This window comes from Pygocentrus nattereri, chromosome 23 (assembly GCF_015220715.1).
Source record: "Pygocentrus nattereri isolate fPygNat1 chromosome 23, fPygNat1.pri, whole genome shotgun sequence".
Classification (NCBI taxonomy): Eukaryota; Metazoa; Chordata; class Actinopteri; order Characiformes; family Serrasalmidae; genus Pygocentrus; species Pygocentrus nattereri.
In genome coordinates this window covers 25351829-25375228 of record NC_051233.1, presented here as the reverse complement: position 1 = coordinate 25375228, position 23400 = coordinate 25351829, and the positions used below count along the sequence as shown (strand labels likewise).

Here is a 23400-nt window from a genome sequence, read left to right as displayed (position 1 = left end):
AGGTGGATGTTTTCCATTAATAGAATGCATTGGAATGGCTGTTGCTTCTAATCTAATGATTTTGCCACATTCTATTCTACATCAATACAAATTGTACCAGCAAAAGGCCCAACATCATGGAGGTGGACAAAAGGGGGCCTCACCCTCTCAACAAGATCTTCCTTCTTAGTTTTGTACATAATAATTTCGAACATTTTAGTTTACCTATCCCTTGCAGACACTCGTCCATGTCATAATCAAAGTCTTTGTCAGCTTTACTCTCATCACAGATGTATTGAGGGAGGAACAATGTGGGGTCTCCATGATCAAGTTTTACCCATTTCTCACACCGAAGACGAGACGAATGGTGTGGTGTGTGATCTGAATTAAACACTGGGGCACATAGCACTGTCAAAAATCCATGGTATGTGGTTAAATTACCTTTTTAAGTCTGGGTAGCAAACAAAGCCTTTCTTGTTAACTCATTAGATGTAATGTCATTCTAGCTTTGCTACTGAAAGCAGCCAACATAGCGGGCTCCAAAGATAGTGTATTTTGTTACTTTTAGGCTCTTGGTGTATGCCTGTGTGATTATGCTGTGACGTTGATGCCAGTGCTATTGCACCCCTAAGACGGTGCGATTTCAGGTCACCTTTGTATATTTCACTCCAATTACAACCACCCACGTCAGAATTTTAATAACGTCCTGACCCAATTGATTTTGCCATGGCCTCAGTCCTGCCCAGCAGGTATTTCTGTACTGTATGTAAACCCTATATGAAAGAACAATTCGATATGCAATGATATGCAAAATAGCTCAGTGCGAAAACCATAGACTAGAACAGTTCATTTTTCCCCTCTCATGTTACACTTTGATGTTCACTTTTAATTCCCATGTAATCGCTCAGCACAAAGAAAAGGATGATGAACGTTAATGTGAAACCATCCTAGGAGAGAAAGCAAGGGAGAACTCTACATTCCTCTTCTAAACACAGACCAGCTTAACACAACTTCTGGAGGTAACTGCTTCAGTCTGTCAGCTTCACCGTTTCAAACACCACGTTCCTTCTTCCTGCAAGTAAAAACCAGGATCGTTTTTCACCCAAACAATCACTCCGGACGATCCGCTCTACATACTTCAATACACAAGTGATCTTTTAACAGCGTCTAATATTGAAGTAGAGGAGGAGGTCCTTGATCTTTAAGTATCTCTTTGAAAAGCGGAGTTCAAAGATAAAGACCAATCGCCTTGATCTGTGGGCCAAGGCGACCCTAAAAAGGAAAACACTTCATTAGTTGTCGTTGCAGACTGACAGAAATCCCTTTGTTCGGGTCTGAAAGCTAAACAACAGAATTTGCAAGATATCTGTTATTGCTATCAGTGGTGTGTCACTGAAATGTGACACCATGGGCTTAGACTACAACACTGTTCTTTTTGGTATATCTGAATCAGAAAGACTCCCTGAGCTCAGATTCTCTGCAACATTTGACCTAGTTTTTCAGAGGTACACATAGATTTCCTATTAAGCAAAGATCCAGTTTAATGAGGCAAGGATCTTATAATAATAAAGGGCTCTGAAACTGTTTATTCTCTTACTTATGAAGTTTTGGATGTAACTCCGCTGGTAGAGTGATGTCTCCTATCACCAAGATTCCTTAGAAATGTCTTATATATTCTAAAGAAATGCCTTCAGCAGAGAACTGTGAAATAAATGGCACTGAGAACAGATCTGTGTCATTCACAGCTTTGCCTGTGAGAGGCAAAATCTGGTGGGCACTTTGTCAGAGAAGTCTTCCTGTGAAGTCTCGCCAGTTCATTTAGGCTCCATCAATCCCAGTGTGGACTGCTCTCGCCACCCTGCTGCACTGGAGCCGGTCCAGGACGCTGTTTGGGAATCCACTGAAAACTTGAAGACAGACTTCTTTTTTTCTCCCCTTGGGCAACGCTCCACTCCCCAAGACTTCTGGAATCTGCATGATGCTGGGCCCTCCTACTTGTGGTCCAATGCGGTTTGATGTATTGTCGATGCAATTAACGTCAGCGGTTCACTGGAAACAGCTAAGCGATCTTGATCAAGCCTGTCATTAAAATAGGCTTCGTCTTCTATTAAGATGTTTTGCCCCTGGACATTAGAAAACGTGATACTGTCTCTGCTCAGGAAATGATTAGTTCAGAAGTATGCAGACCATGCTGCGGGGAAGAGAAGAAGTAAATAAGACTATTAAACCGATGAAATAAGGGAACAGGTTCTGCCAGGAGTCAAAATTCTATTGACGCCCTATTTGAACATCCATCTACAACAGCAACTCCACCTAAAAGTAGTCGAATCTTCTGGATGGACATCTTTAAGTGGGACTAGGGGTGGGCGATATGGCAAAAATGTTGTATCACAATACTTCGAGGCATCTTCTCGATACAAGATATACATCACGATATTTAGTTTTTTCTATCTAAAAAGTTGTTACAGACAAAAAAGAAAGTGTAGTAAATAATATTCATTATAATAATACATTTTAAATTACAATGATTTTTATTCACTTTTACAAACTGTACTACATTCAATCCAGTTAAACAAGCCTCATTATGCTCACTTTGTAACGAAACATGCAGTTAGACAGTGTTCATTAAGTACTGACGTTATCCATGCTATGCTCAGAAAAGTGTATTGTACATAATTTATCACAATAATGATAACATATCGTCATATCGCCCACCCCTAAGTAGGACTGGATAGACGCACAGCAGAACAGCTCTATAATGACACTGCTCTTTTAAATGTCCTTGCCATTCCAGGTCCCACTAGTGTTGTGGGCTTTCTTGTAAAACTCAGGTCTGTTTTCCTCATCTCTATAATTAAACACTTGAGATATATCATGCAGACTGCTTGCTATGTTTTCTCTGCCTGTCAATATTACAGTTCCTGCCGTCAGCTGCAAGAGCAGATGCCAGCCGCCTGGGGGTGTAGCAGACCTGCTGTGCTGTAGCTCCCCCGACCCTGCAGGAGGGGCTGCTGAGTCACCTTCCAATTGAACCTTTTGGCTTTTCATATAAATGGGCTACATAGCATGGGCACGCTGGAAACAATATGTTGGCACAAAGTGATGATGCTGTACTTAATATTGTGTGCTAGACTGTTCCATGGATGCTCCTCTGTCCTTTTAATGGGGAATTTCAGCCCAAAACTGGAGTTCAAAGTGTTTTTTGTTGGGTTATGCAGTATTAAGTCTCACTGGTTTGAAAGAATTCACTTCATTTTTAACATCACTTCCATGTTTTCACTCAGTGTTCTTTCACCACAACACCCCAGTATGTATTGTGCAAGGAAATAATGCAACGTCTGGGAATCCCTCGTGTCAACCGATACTGAGTGTCAGCCTCGCCACTGATCTACAGGCCAATAAACACCACCAAGCTAGCATAAGTTTTAAAACAGTCCTCAAAAATCCACCAAAAGCAGATGTGGGTTTTCAAAGGTTTCTCAAGATGTATCATCAGAAGAGGGTTTTCCTAGTCTTTACACCAGAAAATCTCACTCTACAGACTACAGGCACTGCCATAGGATAGAGTGTCTGTTTGAGTGCCTCATAATGAAGTGCCTTCAGAAGAACACAGACGAGCAAAAGAACACACAAGCTAGCACAATAACACCTCACTACAGTTAAAAGAGTTGACCTTGGTAAAACTAAAGTTAAGTGACCATCAGTGTCAAGGATTACTGGAGTTTGACACTGACACTTCTAGAAACATTCATAATTTACAGCTGATGATCGTGGACGTCATGGAGGGAGCTCAATAATGTCAATACAGTGGCATAATCAGAATATTAGCCTGGGCATCATTCACAGCTTGGCAGCTCTTTCTGGATTATTTATTCATAGAGGTGAAAAAAACAGTTCAAGCCACTCAAACTAAATTGGTTGTCCCTTAGAACACCCAGGTTTACATCAGCCTCATTGACCTAACTTATAATATTCATAAACCAAGACTATGAGTGCTCCTCTTCAACCAAGTTGTCTAAAATGTCATTATTATCGTACTATTTATGCACAGCTTTTCTAATGTGAGACCCTTTGTGAATATGGGGCAGTCAGAGGCAACTTAAAGCAATGTTTTGGGAAGGAGATCCTGAAAAGATTATACAGGATGCTGCTTAATTAATTCCGGGGAATCCCTGGACACAGTTCAGTCCTGTTCATCAAACGATGACGCTGCTGGCAGGAATCAGTTTAGAAAGGGTGAGTTTGACAATAATTCCCTTCTGTCCCCATCTTCAAATGTATCTTTGATAAATGACAGAGCAGGACTTTATGCATAGCTTACAGCTAAATCTAGAGAAACGCAGCTGGTAGGATTTTATCACAGTAAGCTATCTTTAAGTCCATACCATCTGTGTTGACATTTTTATGATGAATGGTTGGTTTATTCATTCCGTGGAATGCATAAAGTAGCCCTGTGGATGATCAAAGGGGACATGAAATAGGAAACAAAACACAGTAAGCTCCCATACTTGACTGAGAGGAAGTGTGGCTCTTTTATTGGACAAAAATATAGGCCAGGAAAAAAGATAGTTAGAGAAAATGGACAACATTATGCCAAGATTTCCCTTTTTAGCTGTCATGGAACTTCTCATACAAAAGATTGTGATGTTTTAAGACTGAACAATGGCCTCTGACTCATGTTTGAATATCTGAAAGTCATAACCTTGGAAACAGACAGCCTAAAGTACATGAGGAAGGAAGTTAGTTTAAGCCAATTTGATCAAATATCACTTTCCTCCTCTCCACTGATAGCTATGAAATGTGCTCCGGAGGTTCCTCTGTCATTCCACTCTTTTAGTTTAATGAATATGTGCATACATAAATGAGGTTTATGGACGTTGTTAATGAGAGGAAATATCACAGATGTACAGATCACAGCGGTTACGGTCTGTTGAATAGATTTGAATAAAAGGTGGGCCTTCAAGAGTGTGAGAATGAAACTTCTTTCTAAGATGTATAGTAAAAATGTTCATACCTCAGTTTGATCCTTTACCAGCAAGTGTCAACAGAGAGCCTGGCACCAAGACTATTAAAGAAGTGCTTGGGACACCACTGATTGTAGTTATTGGTAAGAAAAGCTAATGCTGAGGATTTGAGGCCATCATACTGTGCTGAGGCTGGCAGTTAGAAGCTGTATAATATATATATATATATATATATATATATATATATATATATATATATATATATATAAAAATACACATACACTTTGTTTCTATGAAGACAGTCAACAGACAGTCAACACAGTAATCAGCACATACACAAGCCAAAGTTCAATAGAAATAAATGCCTTTATTAGGGTGGAGCAGCTTGACTAATTTTGATATTTGAGTACCTATAACACTTTCATAAACAGATATTTGGTTAAATGCAGATGAAGAAAGCCACATTCTTAATAACACAATGTGTTTATGTTAAGGCACTCGTGTTTCATAGTAGCAAAGTCCAATATATACTTAGTCGCAAGTATGATTAAAACTCCTGCATTTTAGAGTCCTGTTAAAGCATGAAATCAGCCTTTCATTGATTTCTTAGCCTGTGTACTTTCTTCACCTTCCCAACACTTGAATAGTTTTAACCGAGTACTCTAGTAGCCATGTACATCTCTAGCCGACATGCATCCAGTGTCTCATGATAAAATCAGAACCATCTAATTGTCTTTATTTGGACACAAAGACAAAACTGATTCTAAATCAGTGGTTCTTATTCTGGGATTTCTTACTCTCCCAGTACTTTCATAAAACATAAATAATGTGTGTCTCTGTCAAGCAAAACTCCAAGCTCTTATGGCAGCTTTCATGAAGCAAGCCATAAATTTTAGCCGGCGGGGACAGCCGGGGGCCCGTGAGAGTGTCTGTGTAAGCTAACACTTAAGGGGCATGAGGTTAAAGACTAAAGACATCGGTATAAATAAAGGAACCACCAAGAAGGCTCCCAGCTCCATAAAAAGGAGTGCCTGGGTGTCTGTATAATTTGTGAGCCACAGGATACACTCCGAATGGGTCCCGTATTCACTCTAAAGCAAGATTTACCTAACTTTCTAGTCCATTAAAACACTCTTAAGCTCAATGCAGTCTGGGGTTTTCACACACTGAGCGGAATGACTGTTCTGAAGTCATACTAGAATCGCAACAGCTTTGCTTCACCAAACCACTAAATTTTAAAGAAAGGCTTCAAAAGTGTGTTTTTTTCACAGGCTAGCGATCATGCAAAATTTATAATGTTGTGGTTTCATAACCCTGGAACAGGAGTAACCATCTGAACGACTGGGGCGAATCAGCTTCACATTACCATCATATATGAACAAGCCTGGCAGTTAAGTAATTCATTTTTCTCTCCAGTCCTCTAAGTGTCCATACAAGACACCACTTTAAGGCCAGCTGACATGGTCAGACGCAATATCTACATGTCAGTCATCCTTTTTATTAAAATAAACAGACCTATGCTTTCAGTCACGTCAACAGCCTTTTAATATTTTTTTAATCTAGGCTTTGCTCAACATGAGCCGATTCATTTGGAATAACCTTGCTTTTGTAAGAAACCTCCTGCAGAAGCTCAGCAGCAGGCTGAGGTTAAGTAGCTCGCTCAAGGGCACTGCTACGGTGGTCAAGTCCTCATTCATTCTGCTTTGATACCCTGCAGGAGAATGAAACCAGCATCCCACCAACAGCTTCAGAGGTCCGTGCATGGCTGAAATCATACTTGAGCCATCATCCACATTAAGCCAAATAAAACCATAAAATGAAAGCAAGTTTTCTTTGGAAAAAACACTGACATACAACGGGAATCCATTTCTAAACACAGCTATTCTTGGACATTCTAAATGTATGAAAGACAATCTGGTAGACAATCCACCAAGTAATAGTAATGAAGGTAAGTCTTTCAGCCAAAATCATTAATTTCTATAACAACTCCCAGGTGGGGAACTCATTTCCAGGTGCCTCACATTTCAACTGTTACCATTGCCTGTCTCTCCTTTATAAATAGGGGCTTACCTCATATTAACAGACCATACTGTATTCACACATCCCACATTTATTTTGAGGGAAGGTTCAGAAATCGTGAGTGTAATTTACCAAAAATCAACAATAGAACTGTGTAACTTGGGCACATTCCTCAACTTAAAATCGCTTCCCCCCACAAAGATTATCCCGGACCTCAACAGTAAAACATTCTGTTCATAATGTACTTAAGTTACTTGGCCAAAAGAAAATGACCATTTCTTTGGATTTTACAGTCCTAAAAGAAATGCTCAGGAGCAAAGCTACTGAGAGAGTTACTGGGAGTGCTGAGAGCTGGACACGGCCAATGAACTGATGGTGAAGGTGGACTTGGTGTGGTGATATACTAACTGTGAATTAAATGTGTCCAATGGAGTTGACATGGTGTAATTTGGCACGTTGTTGTGTGGAGTTTCACAGCTGGAAAGTTCTAAGTGCACATTTCAGCGTTTTTCCTTCTCAGTCACAACTGATTATCCTGTCGTTTGGGACGTTTTCACCCTTACTTTGGTTGGACTAATCAAACCTTTTCTTTAGTTTAAAATATTAGGTCAGCTAGCAATATTTTACATAAATTTAAATCGCAAAAACGCTTCAAATCAACTTCTGTCCAACTTGTAAGGTCTGATTACCTTAAGCATACCAAACAACTGAACTATAAACCGCCCAAAATCGCATGTCTCAGTCTGCTTTTAAGTGATTGGTATTTCTTGGGCACTGATGGAGGTAAACATGAAGGTAACAGTGCTTCTATATCTGCCAAAGAACATCAACATGTATAATTTGGTGTACTTTAGCCATTGCTTGGCAAAAACAACTAAACCAAATGGAAAAATCACAAGTCACAACAACCAAAACTTTAGCAAACAAAGTAGATGTGAAAAGAATGAACTATTTAGTTGATTAGTGCACAGAAAAGAAAAGTGACCAGTTATTAATTTTCACACAACCTAATTCACACCATTTATACATATTCAATAACGTGAATTCAAATGTTATACACAGTGCAGCAGATCAGAACTTCAGCTCAGCTGTTCTTACTTTCTAACTTGGCCAATGGTTGTACACAATCCAGGCCACAAATACAGAGTCTCTCACACAAAGGATCTGCAGCCCACTGTCTTAGTATATTATATTTAATAGCTGTGTTCAGCTTGGTTTAAGCTCTGGGACAGATCTCAGACATAGCATACCATTAGAACTTGAAGAAATAGCCCTACAAGACTTTCTCCAAGTAAGTGACGCACTATAAAAAATGGTTCATCAGCTCTGCCTAAAAAAATAATTCGTCTGTTACCAAGCAATTAAACTCAAATCAATACTCTGAATAAAACAATGCAAAGCAAATTTGTAGCTTAAACAAATTCAATATTTTAGATCAAGTCAAACCTCAAAAATACATCAAATCAGCTTCTGACTGTTTCCACCTCTTCAACGTTCCTCTACCTAACCCAAGACCTTAAATTCTATCTGTGCCAATGTACGAGACATCCCACCAAACGTTGGCCCACCAGCCATAACCCAACAGTAAATACTTCCTAAAATCTGCAAGCTAATCGAGAAGTTTCGATTATCGGAAAAAAATCGGTAAATTTTGTTCTGTTTGTTTCCAAATCTGAAGCTTCCTCTCAGCATATTTCTTTACAGGAAACACAAAGTGACACGTCTGTTTGTTGAAGGCGTCGGCTTTATTCCAAACCATCATTCCATATGTAATTCCTCACACAGACAGAGGTTGAGGACGAGCACAAAGGACTGAACTGACTGACTGCAACAGCAGTGTAATCAGGGGAGTCTGTGCGCTGTGTGGGGGTAGACGCATGAATATGTATGCGCATATGTAAGCTCGTATCTACGTACTGGATCTGCCATTACCGACTCATTGTGGTTGATTATGAGATCTGCGGGGAGCATGTGAGTGAGAGGAGAAAGGGATGGTGGTGGCAGGATGTTGGCAGCATGCCCTGGATAGCGAGCCCTGCTGGAGGTTACCCACTAATGCTGATTTCAAGCCTGTCCTGCACTGAAGAGTAGGCTAACACTTTCCCTTAAAATACCAATGTGGCTAATAGTAATAATAATATTAATAATAATAAAAAGAAGAAGAAGAAAAAGAATACAAGCTAGCAGGGCTAAGCCTGAGGTGATGCTAACATATTCTAGTTGCAGTTACTGGCAGCAGTGTGAAAATGATTTCTCACTCATAGTCCACTGAAGCAAGTGGAGAACTTCTGTTGAAAGTGCAGATCCTAAACTTTCAATCTGCAGTTTCTGTGGGCTCTATATAGCACCAAAAAGGGTTCTTCTGAAGAAGTAAGGTAGCATTCCTTTATGATCTGGATAGTGGAGTTTTATCCAGAATCAGTACAAAGTCCCCCTGCCAAGGTTAAGGTATGTGGACTTTCCCTGTGGGTCAAAACCTATGCCACCATCTTTCAAGAATGAGCAGCGACAAGCAAAGTAGCCATATCTTTGAACTTGCAGGGGCTTGCTCCGGCTTTCAGGCCACTCTCTTGAAAGGCCAACCTCAAACATGATGAGCCTCAAAGAGAGAAGGGCAGCCTGTTTATGTGGTTTGGGATGACATTTAGTAATTTGACATTTCAGAGAAAGGGAACACTGTGTTTACCTGAGAGTTTGGCTCTGCAGCAGAACAAGTTCTTGTCCAATATTTACTGGCCTGTGTAAACTCAGCGTAGCGTCTCGGCCAAAAGAATATCATTTGCACACACAGCCGACTGCTGGTAAGAACATATGGTAATTTATATCAAGCCAAGAATTGTATGTGCTTTCAAAAAGAACAAAAATGCTGAAGACTGGTAAGACTGGCGCTCTCTCTCTCTCTCTCTCTCTCTATATATATATATATATATATATATATATATGACCTTATATATATGACCTTTCCTATAAAATTACCATTTTGGAGATACAAGGTTTTCTTCCAACAACAGTGATACATACCTCTTCTCTCTCTCTCTCTCACACACACACACACACACACACACACACACACACACACATATATATATATATATATATATATATATATATATATATATATGTGTGTGTGTGTGTGTGTGTGTGTGTGTGTGAGAGAGAGAATTGTTGGAAGAAAACCTTGTATCTCCAAAATGATAATTTTACAGGAAAGGTCAATGGAACTAGACATCTTTCCAAGTCATTTTCAGTTGTTTCTTTTGTCCATTCATAATGAAATGTACAAACAATGTAAAGGGCAACATGTATTTTCAAAAAAATCAAAAATGGAGATACAAGGTTTTCTTCAGCAGCGATATAGCCAGCCAGTGGTGTACGTGTGTGTGTATATACATATAAATATATACATGTATACACACACACACAAACACACACATATGTATATACACACACACACAGACATATACATGTGTGTGTTTGTGTGTGTGGAACAGAACCAGAAGCATTGAAATCACTATTTTAGTAATAACCGAGTAAAAGATGACTAAAAAGAGATAACAAAAGGCACAGGATTTGACCATATTACACAGGGACAATAGACAGCACAGGCTTGGGTGTGGACGGTTTTGGGGTATTTTTGCCTCAAGTGATGAGGGAGGGACTTCATTTGCTGACAGCTTCTTTGTTGTAAAAGGACACTTTGAGCAGAGACAGGGCTCATCACACATGACATACTCTCTGCATTCAATTTCACAACCACTGAAATGCACCCCATGCTTTTCAACGGCATAATGAGACATGTGCACGTTCACTTGCGTGCTTATCCACTCACTTCACAGCCCTGTGGCTAGTAAAATGGACTAGTTAGCTTTTTAATATTGCACCCTGGCTGCAGCATCTCACTAAAGTGAAATCAGAGAAAAAAGATCAAATTTACACAATTTTCCCCAAAATGTACCTAAAACATATCTGGTATCTGAAGTTTGCTTCTTTTTTTGCAATTAAGCTTCAAGTCTAATATTAACGCAACAGAAGCTTATACCTCACGAAACAGTATCATATAAACTGCATGCCTAAATTATTATACGCTTGGGCCCAACTGCATTGAATAATCTCAAATAGATTAGTTTATGTGTATGTGGCACTGGATGATCTACTTTTATATAATTTTGATATAATTCTATATTAGATTCAAGATATTGTTTTTAGCTAAGTGATACTAGTTATTACATTATTAAGTACATTATTAAGTGTGCTAATGCCATAAATTGTTAATGGATGGAATTCTTTTAGCGCCATTAGTGCATTTTCCTCCAAACTATCTGCAATTGCAGTCGGAAGCCCAGCTGCTTGTGCACCATTGCTATTGTAGCCCTCTCATTCAAATACAGCTTTAAATGGCAAGTTCCATTGATGGCTTTATTGATAAAACCAAAGATATGGGAACTGTGGGCCAATACTTTTTGTGCACGTATCAGCAGATGCCATTGACAAGATATCTGCATTAATAGAAAATAAAAACTGGTACACCTGAGTACATCTACCTGGATTAGCATGACAGGGGAATATAAACTTTATTTTTTATGGTTATATATGCAGTAATCGGAATAAAACACAGACATTTTAGTCAAGTGGTTCAATGCCACCTAAACATTCTGCTGTTCCACTTAATAAATATGTTCAATAAATAAATATCTTCAATAAATATATCATCAATTATCGATTTGAAATGTTTGTCAGATCTAAATATCAGTCTGATGCTGATCATTTTTAAGCAATAATCTGCTGATATGTGTCTAATATTGTGCATCTCTCTCAGAAATACCAGTAACCAGTAATAGCAGTGTTAGCCCTGGAGGATGCCTTCAGCAGACTGGAGGGAGCTCGCAGTAGAACTATGAGTCAACAGGTAGGAAACTAACAAAAGCATCGGCTACGGGAAGAGCTCCAACTGCCCTTAGAACAAGACAAAACACAGCGGTATTTGAGCAAGAGTCTGCAATCACAGAGCAGTTGGAACCACTGACTGTATACACAGTATTACATACATGATATATACAATTATTGGTTGGAACATGCATCCACTGCTGCTCTCGCTGGATGTCTGTGATGACATAAATTATTTAAATTGATTGGCAGTCCTAATTTTAATCTACTTTGTTTTGGCTGATTTAACATGTTTTTCAGCTGACTGACTACACCTGAGGTAGTGGAGGTACTTTAGCAACCAACTACTGCTTTAAAGAAAGCCTGCTTGCAATGTTTTTCAGCTCAAAACCTGTGTATCCACTGTACCTCCTATACCTCCTCTGCTGGAATCTCAGTAGAATCAATAATGTTATGTTTCAGCAAACAAAACTACATGAAGGGCCTGAAGCCTCCAGCCCCCTCCGAGTGGTAGAACAGGCTCCCAGCCAAGTGCTGAGTGGGGATGGGGGGGTATTTGGGTATAAGAGAGGGAAGTGGGAGGAGGTCTGTGAAGCTGTGGAGGATGGGGTAGACTGAAAGACTGGGCCACTGAAAATGTAGTGTATGATTTCTGTAACCTGAGGGACCCTCTCATACTCATACACACACACACACACACACACACACACACAAAATCAAAAACACCCACATCAGCCTGGCTGGAACAAGTCGGTGCCAGGGGTGCGCAGCTGTCTTCTGACAAAGAGAAGAATAGAAAAACAAAGGAGTAAAAGAGGCAGTAGATAGTAGAGGTGGGCAAAATGTCAAAAATTTAAGATCACAATGCTTTTCTGGGGGTTTTGAACAAGTTGTAAAGACCAAATACACCAGCAAAAGAGTAGTGCCACATTATAGGTGTCACGATTGGCCCCTCCCAGTCTCCTCATGTGCTTTTGTTTACCTTTTAGTCCTGTCCATGTGCTTCTTTGTTTGATTTGTTTGATATGTTTGATGTGTTGGATGTTTTGCTTGTTCTGTTCGAAGTGTTTTGTTAAATATTGTCTCTTAAATATGTCTGTCCCTTCTACGTATTGGCTCTCTGACCATGGACTGTTCTGACCCTGATTTTGGATTTGCACTTAATAAATCTCACTTGTCTCCGCACATGTGTCCGCCTCAACGATCCCAGCCATTACAGATGGCTCGGCAATATGACAATATTAAAAAAAACTGTGTTCTGTAGTTCCTTTGTAGTTACCAATATATGCCTTGGCTAATCAATAATTCAATATGTTAAACCGGGTGTGCTATTGATGAAATTTAACAAATCTAGTAGCATCACTTTAAGAGTGTTCTGCTTTTATTGATTACAAATATTGACTTTGAACAGATGTTTATATTTTAAAAATGTATTTATTGTTTTTCACATACTGATATTACTGTGCCTCCATACTACATCATGCATCATGAAAATGTCTTGAAATACTGTCATGTTATAATTTTGCCCAATCACCCCAGTACCACATTTTTAAAAAGCTAAGAAATAATGAGGATAATATAACTTTTAAATCAAACATTTGCTAAATTAATGAAAAAGGTTTCATCAGCAACTTGTAACTATTTCAAAACCCTGGTTGTTTTTGTTTACAGGCTCTCTGTAAAGCACCAAATCTGTTGTTGTCATGGTTCAACAACTTGTTCAGTGTTCTAAAAGTACTGACGAAACCTATGACTTATTCAGAAAAGAATATCATAATGCGTTTTATAAAAATAACAATAACATATTGTCATTTTGCCAAGCTCTATGGGTCAGCAAGGAGGATGAGGGTGCTGGGGAGAGATTTTGGAGAAGATGATATCTGAGCATTTTTTAAAACCCCTCTCAACACTGGGATTTCTGCCAGATCCCAGATCAGTCTCCTGCCAGATTCAGACACAACGACATTCCCCAGATGGGGCCCACCAAAACTGATTGGCCGTTTACATCCAGTTTAATACTGCATATTGGAAAAAGGAGTTAAGCTGGTTAGAACCGTGGAGAATAATAATGAGATAAGGCCAAAGCATCACTAGGGACAAGACCTGCAAATTAAAGCCTTTTATCAATAAATTCAGCTTTTCCTCTTCATTCAAACGCTATTAACCAAAAATGGCATTTGGCTTGCACCAACAAACACCACTGAAAGAGGGATATAAAGTCATCCACATTGCATCGAGGAATGGAATATAACTAATTAGGTGACAGAATTTGGATTCCATTTGTCAAATTTTACTTAGCTTGGTGAGGCAGTCACTCGGCGGCCCAATAATAAACACAGAATATTTTCTACAGAACATCCCAGTGCAACAAATCCAATTTTATTGCTTTTTTACGCCTTTTAGAGAATCAGTGAAGAAGTGGCTCTGTGAGACGGTGGCACGTATTTTCTCTGTTCTGTTTCAATTATATGAAGAAAAAGAGAGCTGGCACGTATCCACAGCAAATTCTTCACCCCCCTCGCCGCACTTGGAAGACTGCTGTTCGTTCTCATGCCCAATTACCACGGTCAGTCTCCACACTGACCACTGTACCTTCCACCCAACTCAACTCAGCTTAAACCAGCTCTCCTCTTTGGACAAAGCTAGTGGTGGTTTTGTCTACAGCTGTGGCAAGTTTTCTTATTCTTGCTAAGTAAACCATTCCTAATAATGGCTGAATCCAAAGACTAAAATACTTTGAAAGAGTTATTTTCCACTGCTTATTCAAAAAGATTGAAACCTACTGCTTATCCACATACAAAGGCAATTCCAGCACAGATTCCACACTGTAATTGAATTATAAAGAGGGCCAAGTCTCCAAAGCCTACAGCAAAACATAAATACAGTCGAATAAGCTTGCCTAGATCCTGCCCCAACAAGGTTAGATGCTTGCTTTCTTTCTCCTTAAGAAAACAACCTGTGCCTTTAATGCATGCACTATTGTAGTATATCTGAAAGACTCTTTGGCGAATGCTTTCTCTGAAGCTCGATCCGGGCAAGCCTGATAAAAGCACGCCTAACAGATAAAAATCTTTTAAACATACCGGCTGGGTCTCAAACAGATCATCATCCATTCAAGTTCTTTCAAAGCGACATGGGGGCGCTTGACTCAGGAATCCTGGGCCTATTGTTTGGCTGGACTCTGAGGCAAGTGACTGCAGCAGCCTGTGGTGGGGCTGCCGTCTAGCCGCTGTCTGGCCAATGTCTCACTTCATCATGGCTCAGAGGGCTGGGCACAGCAAGATCCAGGCCCTATTCTGCCACTCCTGGGATGTGATCAAACGCTCTGCTGGATGAAGAGTGGCATGGCTGACCAGCAGCAAAACACTTAACTTCCGGATGTTTCCGGTGTCAGTGGTCAGAGGAAATAATTATACATGAATTGCTTGTTATGGCCTTTTAATACGCTACCAGTCAAAAGTTTGCATACTTAACTGTATATGCATTTTTCATAACCTTAGGGAAATGCAGATCCAAAGCATTACACTTAAATGCAAATAAAGTGTGTTTCTAAGACGATTATGTTCAAAATTATTACCAAAGCGTGAGTAAAATGTATGTATTTTATAAGAAACCCTACAAATGGTTTGCAGCAACAACAAGGTCTCAGCATAGGTGTATCTTCTTCAGTCCTGTTGGAGAATCATCTCCAACTCCAAGATAATGCAAAGCTGCATCAATGTAAAAGGGGGCTGATATCTAAAAGAATCAAAAAATGTTCACATTTCATTTGGAACATAAACTCATTTTGTGTGAGTTTATGTTCAAAAAGCAATCACAATCCATTTATATGAAGATTTCCCACCCTGGCTGTTTCATTATCGGGCCTTTAGGAGTGATATAAGTAAATGAGCTCTGTTGTAATTGTGCCTTATTTAAAAAGCACTCCAGGCTGAATCACGTCAAATAACCTATATGTGAATGTGTGGCGCTAAACTGCTGTAGGTTGAAAAGATATATTTTGTGACATCACATAAACAATGAATTCACAACGTGCTGTTTTTGCACTCAGTTTCCATATATGGACTGGGGCATGTTTTCAAGCATCAGCAACATTAGCAATATGTATAAGCACACACACATCTTCTAAGCCACTTCACCCTCAGGGTCACAGGGGAGCTGGAACCTATCCCAGCTGTCATCGGGTGGGAGGCAGGATACAAACTGGACAGGTCGCCAGTCCATCACAGGGCAGACAGACAGACATACGCATTCACTCACACACTCAGACCTCGGGGCAATTTACCATGTCCAATTGGCCTGACTGCATGTCTTTGGACTGTGGGGGGGGAACCGGAGTACCCCACACAGAAAGGACCCTGGTCACTCAGCTGGGGAATCGAACCCAGGCCCTACTTGCTAAAAAGAAAAATAAAGGAAAAGGGTTCTATGAGTAGGTGTGTCCAAACTTTTGACTTGCACTGTGCAGGTCTTTCCCACCTAACCCAGTGCACACAGAAAACAAAGGGTTGTTAAGAAGAGTGTACAAATGCACTGCATTGTGATCCACTGATCTGAAGGTGATGTGAACTGAATATGTGCTCAATTTTTAACAAAAACAAACATAATTTTCATCCATATCTTGGTGTATTACTTTTATTGTCTACATTCCACCATTGTGTACTTGGTGCGTCCAGTTACAACTGAATATTCAGAGTACTATAAATGGATTCCGGATGGAAAGATTGGACAGCTTTTGGTGCGGTCCACTTTATTAAGACGTGGGAAGAGATCTATAAGCCCTGTTGTTATAGAACAACAGCGCCACTTGGTAAATCTGGGCTGTAGTTGCTGCGAGTGCTTGCATGAAACCTTAACTTTCCACTGCACTAAAAACTCTATGATAAACCTATTCATGCCAGCCCAAATATCTGGGCTGATATTGTGTGATTAAGTCAATCAGTCACACATTACAACAGAGAAAGTGAAAAGGTCACAACCTAAATTGAATGCACACGACACGAGTGCAAGTGAACAAGCGGCCTTGTGTCTGGCAGGCACGGGTGCTGTAAGACCTGGCCTTTTGCATGTGCATACAGCTGTCATTCAGCGATGTGGACGAAACAGCACAGCTGTGCTGTCTGCACTCCACTCGTCTGCACAGCTGCCTGTCCAGAACCTGAAGAAAAAGAGAGAAAGCTGAAAGCTATACAACCCCACCAATGCTCTCAATCTGGATCCTGCCAACAGGCTACTCTTCAAAGTCAGTCTGACGTACAGAACATATGTCTTGTCTTGTAGTTCCAGCGCTTGGTTATACAGAAACAGAATGATTTGTTAAGAGTCTCTGGGACAGTCTTCATGGTCTAATACAGTTCAGAACGTTATTTGAATAACATGATGCTTTTTTGGGGCCCAAATTAAAAACAGCATACAGTCAATGACTGTCTTAATTTGTAGAAACTCAAACTAGACGTTTACCAGCTAGAGCAGACTGCGGCAAAACTGCGCCCCCTCACTAGACACTGTATTTGGCAAATATATTGCAACAGTTTACATCGGCAATATGGAAAAATATACCTTATCGCAATATTTAAGGTTTTCAAACAAGTTGAAACAGACAAAATGAGCCACTAAAACAGTAGGGCAACATCCAAAAAAGGCTATAAGTTTGCTTTAATAAACTATCCCTGGTTCCCCTCACGACCACTGCAAAGAAATCCGAGTTGGTACATTTTTCCTCAATGCATTAGTTCACATCAACTCACTCTAAATGGCTTTGTTTACATCACAACCACTGAATTATGCAGTGATTCTAAAAATTCCACTTTAAAAAGCTGACTTCTAGATGCATTGCCCCCTGCTGGAGATCTGGATCATTTTAAACCCAATTCTGATAAAGACGAGTTGAAGTGGATTAACTCAGCTCTAGATTGGCCTTCCCGTTAGGCAGACAGATTGTCTATAAGCTGAGGATCCAACAAGCCTGGACTCAAAGTCTGTGTTACAGGAAAACACCAACTTCTTCCAGTCTTATTTACAGTGTCACCATGACAAACCCAGATAAGAGTCCATTCAGTGCGCACATCCCGGCATGTTCCTTTACTCTATACTGCTATTTACAAGACATGGGATAAATGACTCACTTGATCCTTTTCATGTACGGACATCAAGCTTTATCTAATCCAGGCGCTGTTGGGGGCCGAGGCAGTATTACAGAGAAGCAGCAAAGATTAGCCTCATCCATGGCGGCACTGATCTGACCCCTTCAATAACAAACTTGTAGTACAAGCCGCCTGGCTATTATGATGAAGGAACATATCTTGAAGGGACACTTAACCCCTTAAAATCCCAGTCTTATTACACTCTAAGGCTTATTATCCTGTAACTACAGGAACCTTAATACAGACCGGCTGAGCTATTCTTATATTATGGAAGTGTGTAATAAAACTTTTGGCTATTTAAGGGGTTAAAGCCAACGAATGTTAAGACGTCACTAGTTAGCATCACGTTCAATTGTTAGCCTTTAGGCCTGTCGTAATTATTACACAAGTGGGAATTGAACTGAATTGAATAAACACGACCCTGAGGGACAAGTGGCTCAGAAAATGGATGGATGGATGAGTAAACACCTTTAGATGGCAACGGTGAGTAGTATTTGTTTATATAAGCTATTTCAAAATCCTTACAGGAATGTCTGTCCACTCAAACCACTCAACGTCATCTTGGTAACATCCCAGGGCAGTTATTTCCACTCATATGCCACCAGGCTCCTATACGTATGTCTTGTATGTATAGTATGTATATGTGTGCATAGGCTCCTCTATGCAAGTCCACTTTGAATGGGGAGAAAGCTATAAACCCCTAACTAAAAGCTTAATTAATAAAATAGAATTACATCCAATTAAACAAGCCTAATTATGCTCGCTTTGCAATGAACATGTACTTAGTCAGTGTTCTTTAAGTAATGACGCCACTATATGCACAGAAATAACTACACACGCAATATCACCATCTGCATGCTGAGTCCTACCAAAAAAATGTAGATAACTGGCATTGTCGGCAGCGGTGGGATAAACTTCTATGCTGCTGTGGCTAGCAAGTTTGCTAACTCATCTAAAACAAACAGTAAAACCACAAAAGTAAAGATGATTATACAAAGTCTCTGTTTCATATGTTTATTTATAGCCAGTAAGGAACAATGGTCGACAGTTTGTGCTTGGTTAAGTTAGTATGTCCTCCATTTTTAAAGCTCAGTACTATGAAGGGCCGTTTCAGAGGTCAACACAGGCCAAGCAGTATTGCTGTTGGCAGAAGATGCAAAGTCTGCCCCAGGAAATCTGTGATGCAAAATCACTCATCACACTAAATTCAACTGAAATAAATGCAATTTTGCAGGCAAAAAAAAAGCTGCTGGCAAACGCCAAAGTGTAACTGGACCTTTAACGTTGCATGCTTGTGTTAATCTTTTAGCCATGAAGAAAACTCAGACAACTGCTACCACCATACTGCAGAAGAATGCAAACTCATTATGAAGCAGTGTTCAAAAATGTCACACCACTGCCCATTGTCAAAAGTGTGAGAAAGCAGGGCGAGCAAGATCGGGCGACGACACAGAAGGCGGCCTGCTGAGGAACAGCCGCCCAATTGTATCTCCTTCAGTCCAGGTCAGGAGCTGCCTGGCGAGACAGGAAGTCTAACGTAAAGCATCTTTGTGGTCGGGTCATGGCACCACAGCTAAGGACTGGGGAGGCAGACACTAGACCTAAAATGTGCCCCTCACTGGTGAAGCCCATCTTCCTCCCATGCAATCATTACCAGAACCTTTTAGTTTAGTCCTATTAATGGCCTCATTTCATCCATGAGTGCCTAAGCTCTCAGATATGGACCGAGAGACAATTTCACTCTCATTGTCTCCCTCTGCCGCAGCTCGAATAAAGCAGTCTGCATTTGCATTCCCATTAGTTAGGAAATATGCTGTCAAATGATAATGCTTCCATTGCTGGACCTTAGCTGTTAAGCAATTAAAATATGTCTTAATTAACACTGAAGTATTCTGAGTTAATACTGAACAGGTGTAGTCCTGGGATAAGGTGACTAATTCATGCATTAGGTAGGTTGCGCTCTTCTGTGTGGCATCATGCTTCATGAAATTAGCATCATACCCAGAGACAGAGAGCAGTTTGTGCCACAAACCCAATTATGAAACACTGGTTTTCATACACTGCCTGATATCCACATCGTAAGGGACTATAATTTGTAAGGATGACAGGATCAGCCCTAACTTGTGGATGAAAAATAGCCCTCTAGAGCAAAGTGAGCAAGGTGACCCTTCTTCATCACGGGGGCCGCTATCTGGGGGGCTGGTGTGTTTTGATTGTCCAGTCAATAATCCAAAAACAGACAGCCGTGGTCCATGTGTTGTTGGGGGGGACGGGGGGGTGGTTGGGGGGTTGGAATGGAGGGGCCCCAATTAATACAAGGTGAACAGAAGGAAAAACAAGGGCTTGTTACAAGCCAACAGAGGGATTGGCATTAGGGAACGAGCACAGCGGGTAAAACTGAAGGGAGGGGAAGAACGGTGGTACGCAGGGAAGAGAGGGAGGGGGAATAAGAGAGAGAGAGAGAGAGAGAGAGAGAGAGAGAAGGAAAACAAACTAGGCGAAGGAAGACACTGAGGAGGGGGTTGATAGAGTGGACGGGTTGGGGGGTTGGGGGGGCTGGGGGGGGGGGGGGGGGGGGGGGGGGGGGGTTGATGAGCCGGGGGGGTGTATATGGATTAGAAACCGGGAGGCTAGTCTGGCCCCTCAGGAGAACGCTGCTTTCTCATCCAGAACCAGCATGAAGTTCAACTCCAAACTTCAAAAGACTTAAGGGCATCTCAGAAGAGGGAAAGATGGTGCATGGCTAAGGCGTGCGGGTGCATTAAAACAATAAAATGCAATATAATACAGTCGAATGGCATTAAATGAAGGAAAAATGGTGCATGACTAAAAGTGGCTCCCTTACACAGCATTACACTGCAATAGCCTACAGTTCTGAACCTTTTCCTCCTCAAAGCCCTCCTATTCGTCACTAGGAGGCATGCAGGGCCAGAAGAAACAAAACTCAACACAAAAATGTACTTTTTGGTGAAATTATTAACAGACGGATGTTTGGATGCCTACCCTGCAGTATGTGATGCATATCGGTGAACGTAAAATATCAACAGATTAGGTGAGATTTTTTTTTTTTTTTACCAGAAATCAGGCAGAATGGTGGCAAATGAAGTAGAATCTTTCTACAACTATCTTTTTACACCAGTCGCTCATGAGTGGACAATTAAACCATAAGGGATTAGTGTATTTTGTTTTCAGAAGCAAGGGGCAAGGAACTGACAAAGGACTAAGAAGGACTAAATACCATCACTATTGTTTCTAAACTATTGTTTACAGTCTAAAAACATTTAATATTTCTTTGATTTTGTTAAGCCAATTATTCCAATAGTGCCATCACTGACCCAATACGGACCACCTCCCCACTCCCACCCGCCAGTATTGAAGCAAAAGGGTGCTTTGCAGCCCACTTGTGGTCCACAGCCCAGTGTTTGAGGCTCACAGTACAGTGGAATACAACTTATCTGACAGCTTCTTAGTGGACCACTGCACTGTAGAAGGGTTTGAATTGTTTAACCAGCTGTCTCTGCTGAGTCCTCGCCTGACGTGCCCGGGGGGGAAAACACTGTACCTCTCAGTCACTTCACTGTTTCCAACTTCCAGAGATTTAATCAAGGTGAACATACACCAAGGAGCACTGTCTGGAGATGCCAGACATGATACTGGGGTCAATGCAAAGCAACTCATCAGCACACAACCTATAGGCCTACGGCAGGTGAAACGCCCATGCAGCAGGTGACATTTAAGTGAGATGCCAACTCAGGGCACCACTTTTAGTGGTCTGTCAGAGAATTGTTAGGTGAGGCAGCAAATGGTTCCCCATTCACCAGCTTCTCATCTGAATTTCCCGTTCCACCTTAAATGGTGCAGCAGTTGCATTCTTTTCGCTCCCGGGAGTGGAGCTGCTGCACTAGTTAAGGTGGAACGGACAGTTCGAGTTTGAAGGTCTCTTTGTTCATTTCAGTCTGAGGAAATGTTTTAAGTTTGGAAAAGAGTGACATTGATATAGGTTCCCCCTCACCGTGAGCTCGGTTATAATGAAAACAGAGCGTTATTTGGGCTACTTTCTCTCTCTTTTCATTCAACATATGTCAGAAGGTGTGCTCGGCGGTTAGGAAAACGGCTGTAAACAGTAAAAACACCGAGCATCCAGGCTAGTCAGCTAGTCAGCCTCGCTCACTGAAACAACTGACCAAAACAACTGAAAACGAGCGCGCTCAGTTCAAAACGCTGCCTGCCTCACTTCGTTTAGGAAACATTCCCAAACAAAGTCAGTCAGGCACACCTTTTGTTGTGTCGTCGGGCCAAAAAATGCGAAAAAGATGCCCAGTTAAAGCAAGTGTGGGTGAAGGAGTCCGTCAGCCAGTCAGTCAGAGTGCATCTCATTCACTCGCAGCGGCGCGTTCCTCTCAGAAAAGTTTCTCAGACAATGAAAAACACCACAGCTGGAAAACGAAGAGGAATGGCGCCTACCTTCCCAGCTGACATGATAAAGAGCAAGAGCCAGGAGCAAAAGCGTGCCTTTCCCCATCATTCCTCCTTCTCCTCTCGTATCCAGGTCTTAGAAATGAAGCGCTCTCCTTCCTCGCCAGGAGACAACTGGCCAGATTTGGCTGGAGAGTGAGAGAGTGGAGGAGGAGGGGGAGGAGGAGGGGGAGGAGGAGAGGAGAGAGAGGAGAGAGAGAGAGAAGGAAAGAAAGAGTTGTTGGCTCACAGTTCCATAAATAAAGCGAATTAAAGGAATTTCGGTTTATCATGTCACACATTTCCATTCAAACAAATGAAGCAAACTCAGCAACGGGCTTCATCACCTCAACACTACAAAACGCTGTAGCTTTGTGTTCAGGCTGTGAACCAAACAGCTCCCTCGGCTCCCACGGTGACAAGTGAGGTGACAAAATGGCCATATTTAGTGAAGACCTGGCTTGATCACACACGATAAGCCCTCATTAGCCTGCTTAGCTTTACTCTTAGCCATGCTTCAGTGAAAGACAAACGCTGTACGTTTCTAAAGGGAATTCCACCGAGTTTTCAAAAAGTTCTGCATGACGTGAAACATGAATAGATGTAAGTGTATAAAACATAAATAGATGTGAAATTGCTCACTGCAGAGAAACTTACAGGCTCAGGTTACTTTACAGTGGTGGTGACAGAAACTAGGCCTGCTAAAACCACTGAACCTCCACATGTATTCTGAGTTTTACATGTAATGCTGATAATGGCAAAAAAGTGGTGAATCTAAAATGAACAAAGTTTTTTTTTGGAGGGGGGGACTTTTTCACCTCACAATGTCCTGCATGAACTCCACTAAGAGTTTTAGGCTAAAAGACACGTGTGTAATGATTTAATGTCTTCTGTGAAGGAGATTAGATTTAGAGGCAGTCATTTCTTCAGACTCCTGGTTCCTATCACCACCCCTG

The 23400-nt window shown here is 41.0% G+C and overlaps 1 protein-coding gene across 4 annotated transcripts in view; it reads right to left on the bottom strand.

Moving 5' to 3' along the window:
* Window positions 1–22605, bottom strand: part of mcama (melanoma cell adhesion molecule a) — a 53021-nt gene extending 30416 nt beyond the window's left edge. For 3 of the 4 annotated variants that reach the window (XM_017699696.2, XM_037533595.1, XM_017699688.2), the window contains exon 1: window positions 22454–22593. In XM_017699696.2, coding sequence (XP_017555185.1) covers window positions 22454–22514 — 61 coding nt within the window. In that variant the 5' untranslated portion in view covers window positions 22515–22593. Of the gene's footprint in view, window positions 1–22453 lie in introns of all 4 variants that reach the window. The other variant, XM_017699678.2, reaches the window with a different exon arrangement.
* Window positions 22606–23400: the final 795 nt, after the last annotated feature.